We start from the raw sequence: 10,942 nt of genomic DNA on the forward strand, positions 1-10,942 counted from the left end.
AAGCACAAAAATTATGGAAAGGAAGGACTTTGTTAGTAACTATTCTTTGCAAGATTTAATCGAGCCGCTTAATTCTGTTCTCATGGATGAAATCATAATATTAGATTATTGTTATCTGTATTCATAACAATAAATTAGTTTTTTGAAACACGTGTTTTTCTTATTTTGTTATCTAAATTTTTTTTATGTAAAAATGGTATACTGAAAATGATGTACAAACATCACTATTGAACTCAATGTTAATAAAGTTATTGATGGATGTAATTGTTCCAAAAACTATATTAAATAAAAGGGTTAATTTTATCTTCAAAATACACATAAAAATATGTAAAGTCCATATGAAAAAGAAAAAAAAAAATTAATCCCACATACTTTTATATATATTTATTTACTTTAACCAACACTAATCCCTTAAATAAATATGTGTCTGTGTGTGCATTGAGTGTAACGATAAATTGTTTTGGATTAGTTTGTGTGAATGTCACCCATTAATTTGTTTAATGGTTGTTGGCATCTTATAGCTGTTGTTAGTGAATCTAATGGATTTAGATATTTGGATATAAAAAAATAACCATGTGGTCATATTATTTGATTACAATCAAATATTTAAAAATCATATACTTTTCTCTCGTGATTGACACTCCATATGCATATGCCATGTTATTTATTGTTTGACACGTGCAGAGAGAGGATTGAAGTCGTTGAATAAGAATAATATAGAGACTATAGCGCAAAAATGCAACTTAGACCTAACATGTTGACCGATTGCTGGACTATTCAGCGAGTTTACATGGTTTCAAACTCTCTGCCACATGTCCAAACATAAAATTGAAACACCAGGTGTTATAGCATTTTTTATGACATGGCATTTTAACATGGCATTTCGTAAAATTTTTGCCAATAACATGCCAAAATGATCGTGGTCCCTTGCTTTACAAAAAAGTCCAAGACTTTCTGGATGAAGAAGAATTGCCATTTGGCGGTGAAAATATTGAGGCTCGTTAGTATCAACTCTGCCAGACTAATTCTTCTTAATTGGTTTGTCGTTATACTAGAAACATTTTCAAAAGAAACATTCATGTAAAAAAGAAAAACTACAGCCAGGCACCTCGAGAAAATTAATATCAAATACTAAGTAATTTCCAAAACAAAGCTGATCAATTAAGATCCACTTTTAACCCGTGGTGTACTGTCGACTTTGAAAAATTAAATTAACATGAGTAAATTCAGAGAAAATCCAAATACGTTTACAATGATATACTACTTTGTACTTAGTTGAGAAAAAGTGATAACAAGCTAATCTAAGTCCTCCCTTACTGTGTTAAACAAGCTACAACCATTCCTCAATACAACAAAACTGCGGGTGCGGGAGAGTCCAATTGCGTCCCCAACAGTAATTGCTAAGCAGAGCTTAGAAACCAAAGAAGCCAAGCTCACTGGCTCTCTCCTTCTCAAATGTCTCGAAGTACTGATAGATGATAGTTACTGCAAGTAATATTCCGGTACCTGAACCAATTGCCCCCATGAAATCTGCCAACACTGTCAGGGCACCAATACACATGCCTCCAAATGCTGCAGCAGTGGGAATGTATCGATTCAGCTCTTTCTGTAAGTTTGACTCCCGATGCCCAGGCATAACCATTTGTTGTTCCTGCAAATTAAAATACGATGTTTTGGCAGCAGAAATTTTAAAAAAACAACAGAACAGATTCAGCTCACTCGTGAGCTTTAATACAAAGATCAATTTCCATGTATTAAACAGAGTGCATCGCAATAAGACTATGATCAACTTACTAAAAGCAATACTTAAACACTAGCTTACTAAAAGCAATACGTAAACACTATAACCTTTAGACAGTATTGCTTCTAAAGATAGTTTTCTAGCCCCAATTCTGTCAAATATTCTTCATGTGTTTTTATGCGGAAATTATCCAGTAATAAATCATGGCAATTGGGAATTAATACTTTCAACATCTCACAACATTATAAATCACACTGCTTATATGATGAAAAAGCAGGTTAATTATATTGCAAAGTACGAAAGTTACAGGTACAAACAAAAAAATGATTGGAAAAAAATGCATTTTAGTTAGTCAGTACCTTCAGCTGCTTGGCAACATCTTTAGCAGACGAACCAGAGACTTCAATCCAAGTTTTAGAGAACAATGCACAGGCTGACAGCATAAACACAAGATAGAACAATGCATGGAAAGGATTGGCTGCCATATCAGCTAAGCTGCAAAAAAAAAGGTGCAAAAACACAAATTAAAGTTATGAAAATAATTAAGAACTATATATATAACTGTTGAAGTTTTAGACCATATAGGTATAACAAACAAGGCACAGAATTTATATCTTTATAAACCATATGAAGAGAAGAACCCATCTTACCTAGATGGTGCAGTGATGTAGTATGCAATACCACCAACAGGAATAGACTGACCACCTCCATATTCAGAATCCTTCCATTTGCCCAACAGATTTACAAAGAAGTTTCCACTGTACTTTCGGTGCAGCAGCTGTCAAAATACAGTAAAATCATATTGTTAAAAAGTAACCAAATATTTACTCCACATAGCAATTTACCATCATGAAACTCCACTACCTGGGAAATGAAGTAGAGATTGGAAACGAGGGCAGACTGAAGAATAATGGGCATGTTGGAGGTATAAAACAGTTTAATAGGATATGAACCCTGCTGTCCACGGGCATTCTTTGATCTTACAGGCAAAACCACACGAAAACCTTGGAAGTATATCACAATTAGGAAGATCAAGACGGTTGCAAGCAGATTTGTCACATTTGGAAGATTCTGCCGGTAAAATGCCTCGCGGAGGGCACGAACCTTGTCTGTTCTAGTTATCAACAAATGGAATAGAGCAATAACAGCACCCTCAAATTCAGCTCCCCGTCCACTGTTAATGGTGGTGGGACTAAATGCTTTCCATATAATGTTTTCACTGCAACATAATGAAAGAATTCTTTGTAGGTTCTTAATAAAAGGCCATATACTTTGTTTAATGATTGCTATAAATCACAAAGCTCAAAGCCTCAATGCTGGAAACAAATTACTAATAATAGAAAAAAGAGATACAAAACTTACCAGATATTAGTGGCAATGAATAGAGAAATTCCAGACCCCAAACCATATCCTTTTTGAAGGAGCTCATCTAAACATATCACAATGATACCAGCAAAAAAGAGCTGCATGATAATGAGTATGGCATTTCCCACTCCAAGTTGGCCGACACTTCCATACATCCCAGAAAGAACATAGGCAACTGCCTCTCCAACAGCTATCAAGATGCCAAGTAGCTTCTGTGCACCATTTCTGGGAGAGAAAGAGGAATTTATCTCAGTAAGCAGTATATATCAATGTTCTCACAGATGAGGTCAAAAAAATAATTTCTGAACACTATAAGACATAACCCAGCACACATGCTAAATAAATTTTATACACTGTCAAATGAAGCAATGCATGACAAAATGACGACAATAAATGCAATTAACTTAAAATACTGAGATAGGAAAAAGGGAAAATATAACATAAACATACAAAGAAATTAATATTTACAAAGAAAGACGCTTACAAGAGAGCACGATCCTCCCGTACATTATTGTCAACTTCAATGATTTTTGACCCAGCCAAAAGTTGCATAACCAGCCCAGAAGTCACAATGGGGGTGATTCCAAGCTCCATAACAGTTCCACGGTTTGAAGCAAGGATAACACGCATCCAATAGAATGGATCTGCACCTGTTGTTGAGTGAATTCCATACAGAGGGAGCTGACTACAAACCAGGAAAATGAACAGAGATATCACAGTATATATGACCTTCTCCCTAAATGGCACTTTCCTGTCAGCAGTCTGAACTTCAGGAAGAAATGCGAGAAATGGTCTGACTAAATGAAGCACTCTAAATCCACCTCCCATCTTACCGAACTACAAGAATTTAGTCTGCACCAGACATTTATAATGCATAGATAAGTCATAAGTGGATTCCCAAAGGGGGGAGAAAAACAAAAATTAATACTTTAAAGGCACATCTCAGCATCCAAATGAAAATTCATAAAAAATAAATAAAAATGAAGCAAGGTGAAAATATACATGAAATGATAATTGTTTATTAAGTTCTCTCCATTTTCTTTTATTGGATGGAGATTGGGGTGAGAAGGTGCAGGAGCAGAAAGAGTACATAAAATCTCTTCCTAGCCTAACATCTAGTCAGCGAAACCCATAATGCTTGCAATAGTTCCCATATTGGTTGCAAGAGTATTTAACCAGCTTGCAAAGATGCCCATTAAGAAACTTAGACTTCTGAGATTATTTTGAGTTTGAGCATTTAACTATACACAAAGGAAACAATGACACTGTGTAAAACAACGAAAATTACCAAACATATCTTTTTTTTTAGAAAAAAGGAAAAATATTCACTTTCAGCTCAAATTCCAGAATTAAAAGATTGTCATGTCTACAAGGCATGAATGTATCCGAACAACGTCCAATGATTCATATATTAATTAAATTACCAGCTTACATAACACCGTAGAGAAAAAATTAAAAACAAATTTTCACCGATTCAAACTTTTGATACATGCATTGAATACTATAAACTACGCAATCTAACAAGTCCTTATCTGTGGTTTTAAAAAATAACTTTACAATAAAACAAGTAAACCAATCAGAAAAGCATAGACAGTCACAGATCACCAACATTCATCACAAAAAATAAAAAATAAAAAACAAAAAAACCACCGAGCAAATCATGCGAAGCAATACCCCACTCGATCCAGCTAGATCTGTATCAACGCGCTTGAAGACAAAAAAAAAAAAAAAACAAATACGAACACTCGAACGAATTCAAAACCCTAATTGCAAGCCCGCAAATGACAATTCCCACATAACATGTTCCTTCACACAACAACGCACACCGGAATTCCACAGCATTGACGCACATGCAAGATGCGCAAAGGCATAAAACTAATAACAGAAGACAAATGGAGATCGAACAAAGCCAGAAATTGAAACAGATCTGTAAATCTAAGAATTCTCGGAAACGAATTAAAGTGGGAGAGACTTTACCGATTTGTTGAAGATCTGCGATCAATTGAGAATTTTATATAAAAATAAAAATTAGGGATTGCGATTGCGATTCCGATTCGGAATCGGAGAGGTTGAAAGGAAAGAGGAAGAGGTCAAGGTTCCGAAGAATGGAGCTTTGGATTCAAATAAAGAAAGGGCCAAAGCTTTGGCTTTGCTCGTGGGGGAGAGAGTAGTACGTGTGTCGACAAACCACGCTTTGACACGTGTCCCAATCTGGTGACGTGGATAAAATGGCCCTTTTTGACCAGTTTCTTATGTTTTTTTTTCTAGGTTAGGTTTTTTATAAGGCTTTATTAATCTCATGAGCTCGGCTTTTTGACCACTGTAGCCCTTTATTAATAATTATTTATCAAATTGCCCTCGATTAGAAACTATTACGAAAAATTAACCCTCCAAACAAACTTAACACCAATCTGCCCCTGTTTGACCGTTGACCACGAAGCATACCCGGGTACCCCACTCCATACCCGGGTATATTTTAAAAAAATCAACCATACCCGGGTAGGTAGGGGGTACCCGGGTATTGTTCTTCAATCTGAAAAAATTTTGAATTATTTACCCGGGTAGGTAATGGGGTACCCGGGTAGATTTCGCGAATATGGTACCCAATACCAAGGGTTTCGGCCATTGTTGCGAGGTAGAGTTTTTTCTCCCCAAATCAGTTTCCCTTCACGTCTCTATTCCGAAATATCACACATATATTTCATCTCGTCATCTCAAAAAGCTTAATCTTGGTAGGACATTGGCATTACACCTCCACATTTCCATTTTGTGTTAAAAAATCTGAACCAAGATCCAAACCCAAAACCTAAACCCAAATTTTCGTGTGAAAGATGAGTTCAAGTCCTATCATGGTACCTATAGTTATTTACTACAATGGGAGGCATTTTGAAGGTCTGAATGGTGTCCGATTTGAAGGAAAAACAAAAACGATGAAAATCAAAGTGGGCACTACATGCAATGAACTCAAGGACAGAATTCTCCAAAAAATGGGGTCAGAAGGCATCCATTCCATCCACCGCATGATAGCCAGGTTAGAGACTGTTGTGGATATGGATACAATATACTACATTGGTAACGATATCAATGATGATGAAGATGTGGAGTTCGTCACGGATGCGTGTGTTGGATGGAAAGTATTAAAAATGATTGAGATATATGTTGAATTTGATGCTGGTCAGTCTTCGTCGTTACCGGTGCATACAACCACTGCGCACTGTATTGGTCAAGAAGATACAATTGTACGATCATCTGCACCTGCTCAGGTAACAATGGATGAGGATGAAGACGATGAAGATGAGGAGTATGTGGACAACGAAGATGAAGGAGAATCTGAAAGTGCTATTCCACAGGGTGATTCGTCTGACACTGACATGGATGAAAATTTTGACGCTGACACGAGCGCTGTAAGGCTGGGTACCCCAGTCATGTCACCACTTCATGTTGATCCTGTCAGTTCACCACTTCATGTTGACCCTGTTAGTAGCGGTAAGTTATTAAATTTTCACATTTGCTTTAATAAATTATATATATTCGGTGATATTGATTCAGACAATAATCAATGAAGCTTTAGATGCAGGGACTGCGGTAGAGCCATTTTGGAATGAAAGCCAACATTATTCATTCATTAATTGGGCGCACCCTAATGACGAGTTGGAGATCCTGTATGGGGATGATGACTTGCACGGAGGTTGGAAGTTAGGAGATCCATTATTTGTGCAACAAGAATTTGGCTCCAATCCAGAAATGCAACATGTTGTGAAGATACATTGTATGAAGGGGCGCAAGACAGCCATAGTCGAAAAAAGTGACGAGTCCAGATTTGTTATGAAATGTAGAAACCATACTGACGGATGTCCATGGTTTATGAGGGCAATCAAGCCCAAGAAGGGAGCTAATTGGGTGGTCCGTAAATGGGGTGAAGATCACACATGCCTGAATCAAGGCCTTTCACAGGATCATAGACAGTTGGACTCAGATGTAATCTGTGCGGCTATTATAAGTATGTATTCTACCATGTACTTAACGAATCTTCTAATTGAGAATATGGTAAAGTTGTGTTTTTTTTTACATAGATGTTAAAGGAAGATCCAGCTACAAAACCAGTTCTGATACAAGAGAGGATACAAGGAATATATGGATACAACATCACGTACAGGAAGGCTTGGAAGGCAAAAATGAAAGCCATTGTTAAGTTGTATGGTGACAAGGAGAAATCCTATGGATTCTTGCCCAATTTGCTGACGTATATGACGCAGGTGAATGTGGGTTCTGTGTTCAAGCTTGATACAAATCCATGTTGTGACGAACGTCGGGTTTATACAGACAGATCTATATTTCATAGGGTTTTTTGGACATTTCACCAGTGCATTGAAGCATTCAAATACTGCAAGCCTATAATTCAAATTGACGGCGCTCATCTGTATGGGCACATATTGTAATCGGATAGGTTGATGTGCGCGAATGAAATTACGAGGTATGCACGTTAATAACAGACATCGAATTTACTTCAAAATTCATTCAAAACTTGGAAAATACAGTACAAATCAGATAACACCAAATTTCATAACTGGGTTCTTCATATATTTAAAAAACTACACGGGACCATCATCAGATAAAACCTTATACCACCAAAAAATGGGCTGCATACATACATTAAGATCCAACTTACAGCCTAACAAAATACATAAATCAAATCTACCCCAGCCATGTCACCCTAAACCCTACTGCCTGGAATCCGATGTGTATCCTGGTCATCATTGTCATCCTCATCATCGTCGTCGTCCTCAACAGCCTCATCACCTATATCATGACCCCCTGCTGATCCACCCTCCAAGCGTGTCATCCTGCTTTCCATCGTTGTTCGCCACTTGCTTGTACTCTGTCTGTAGCCCCTAAACTCACTCATCATGGCGTCCTGTCCACATGTCAAGCGATACATGGAGGCCATCACATGATCAAATGTCCATCCTCCCTCAGGAGCTGTCCATCCCCCCTCAAGTGATGGTGGACCTGGTGGTCGCCGTGTGCGGCTGCGATGTGCAGGAGTGGGATCAACAACATGGACAACATCATTTGAGTCATCATCAAGTCCTGCATCAACATCATAAAAAGTAGACATTAAAATGTGGATGGTGCAAAAACATTAACCCTACTGCTACCCTAAATCCAAAAAACATTTACCTGCACCTGCATCCTCCATCTGAGCATCGTGCTGAAGGGGGACCTCTGGTGGTTCAGGTGCCTTCTTCCAGTACCACACACCTGCTGGGCTCTGCATAATCCCGCATTGCTTCAAAAGGCGCTCCCCAAAGATGGCATTCCATCATGTAGCTGTCTTCATGGTCTCAGTTGCCATAGGAACACCAAATCTGTGCAAAATCTTCTGGACCAGGAATGCAAATAGCAATTCAGCCTTTTTTGACTTGGCCGCCTTCCACATCAAGATGCATATGTAGTGCCTCCAGTTCACCTTAATATGGTGAAGGAGGGCCCACAATATCACAAAGTCACCTTCCAGCACCTTCGAATGATTATGAGGGCGCTGGAAAATAATGTGGGTCACCATATAATGAAGTATGCGGGCAGACACGGACAAATTGCTGACAGGATAATGAGCAAATTATCTGGCCTCTGCATCTGCCCTCCTGGTCTCAGCCACAACAGCCTCCCTATCATAACCACCAAATATATGATGGTTGTCTCTGTCATATAGTGCTGACCCTGTCTCACCGTCGAAGTCAAATCCCAGCAACTCTGTCCACATAGGAGCAGTAAGGATGATATCAATCCCGCATACACGGGAAGTTAGCTCACCATGCACATAGCCCAGGTTCTGGTAGAATGCTCGCACCATGACCTCTGAGTACGGGCACCTCATCTCCACAAGCACCAGTAAATGTGTTTGCTGAAGAAGTGGGACTATGTCGAACCGCTCCAAATTGAAGAACGCCGAATCCAGTGATTTCGGCTCACAAATTTTTCGGCTCATGAAAAACTTCACAAATCGCTCGTGTGCACCAGCGTCATCCTCAAATAAATATCCGAACGGCAGGTCCGGAGCCTGATGCACAGCCTGGGGCTGAGAGGAGGAAGATACATCATGTCGGTGCTTGCTCCTCCCTTCAGTATTCACCGCTCTCTTCTTCCCAGCGCGTTTGTCCTCCATGCAATAACACTGTAAAACAAAATTAAAAAAAAATCAATTTCAGAGAATATGGATAAACAGGTTTAGGGTTAGGGTTAGGGTTAGGGTTAGGGTTTTTTATTAGCAACAAATCAGAATGCATTTTGAAAACGAAAATTAACAATACGCAAAGCAATAAATTAAAATGCATACATGATTACATCAAGGTCAGGCCGAATTTTATGATGAATCAGAAATTCAAACGGAAAAAAATAACAAATCTTGAAATTAGCAATCGGTAGAAGGAACCCATACCGTGCGCCAAGGATGATGACAAAGTCTTGAGATGATCGATCAAACGTGCTCCCAGAATGGACGAAATCGCACTTCAGCAGCTCTCTACTCGGGTACCCTTTGTGGGTTTTCCAAATGGGGGCTGCTGGGGCTTTTAAAAAACCCTATTCGCGAAATCTACCTGGGTACCCCATTACCTACCCGGGTAAATAATTCAAAGAATTTCCAGATTGAAGAACAATACCCGGGTACCCCCCTACATACCCGGGTATGGTTGATTTTTTTAAAATATACCCGGGTATGGAGTGGGGTACCCGGGTATGCTTCGTGGTCAACGGTCAAACAGGGGCAGATTGGTGTTATGTTTGTTTGGAGGGTTAATTTTTCGTAATAGTTTCTAATCAAGGGCAATTTGGTAAATAATTATTAATAAAGGGCTACAGTAGTCAAAAAGCCTCATGAGCTCTCTTATGTCATAGAGATAGTTATGAGTGGGACCCACTCACTTAAAGAAAAAGAAAAAAAAACAACACGGAAGTCGATGTATGTGTAGGAGAGAAAAATACTCTCCTACAGCATAAGATAATATTTTTCCTTTTTTATAACAAAGATATTTTTGGGGATTTTGGACGGATAAAACCATAAAAGATCACTTTGACTCAAAAATAATTTTTGACTTTGAGAATCTTTATTAAAAAGTCATTTATATTTTTTAAAAAAATTTCTCATTCATATTGATGGCTAAAGAAAATATTTTGTGACAGGTATGTTAGTGTTTGGAAAAAATAATTGTACCAGAAAATTATTTTTTTTGGGGAATTTAAAATTACTTAGGGCATGTTTGGTGCATAGTATATGATAAGGTCTGATAGTATAAATCTGATAGTATAAAGTCTGGTTGTATAAGACTTGATTGAATTTTAATATTATCCATCGTTTGACATGATATTGTATAAAATAATATATTGTATAAGATAATATCATCTAATATTTGGTAATGCATTGTAAAATACTAGATAGGATAAAAATATCATTTAATAAAAGATTTATATAATTATTCCAAAAATATCATATGATATTAATTTTTACAAAAATCTATTGATAGTGTCCAAAAAATAAATTATTTTTTTAAAAATCAAAATATCCAATATTTTAAAAATTAATAATTGAAAAATTAATTTTTATTTTAATATATTAATATTAAAATAATATATTAATTCTTGAGAATTACACTGGTCAACGATATTAATACATCAACCTCTTATCCTTATCAGGCCTAATCCCTTCCCCTTAGGCTGAATTAAGTTATACATCATTTTGATGTATTAAGGGATTTTGTTATATAAGCTTATAATATCTGATGGTCACATCAAACAATTAAAAATGTCATAACATATAAACTTATACTTAGGTATGGC

The 10,942-nt window shown here is 37.3% G+C and overlaps 1 protein-coding gene across 1 annotated transcript; it reads right to left on the bottom strand.

Moving 5' to 3' along the window:
- Nucleotides 1-1,147: 1,147 nt before the first annotated feature.
- On the bottom strand, nucleotides 1,148-5,229 carry LOC133316531 (uncharacterized). The gene is made up of 7 exons (XM_061518284.1): nucleotides 5,084-5,229; nucleotides 3,591-3,958; nucleotides 3,104-3,331; nucleotides 2,606-2,960; nucleotides 2,392-2,519; nucleotides 2,101-2,236; nucleotides 1,148-1,651 (listed from the first exon to the last, which is right to left on the bottom strand). Exons 2-7 carry the CDS (start codon nucleotides 3,932-3,934, stop codon nucleotides 1,412-1,414), a joined length of 1,431 nt encoding a protein of 476 aa, XP_061374268.1. The 5' UTR covers nucleotides 3,935-3,958; nucleotides 5,084-5,229; the 3' UTR covers nucleotides 1,148-1,411.
- Nucleotides 5,230-10,942: the final 5,713 nt, after the last annotated feature.

This window comes from Gastrolobium bilobum, unplaced genomic scaffold (genome assembly GCF_033153095.1).
Source record: "Gastrolobium bilobum isolate Gb01-03AN ecotype WA unplaced genomic scaffold, APGP_CSIRO_Gbil_v1 utg17096, whole genome shotgun sequence".
Lineage (NCBI taxonomy): Eukaryota > Viridiplantae > Streptophyta > Magnoliopsida > Fabales > Fabaceae > Gastrolobium > Gastrolobium bilobum.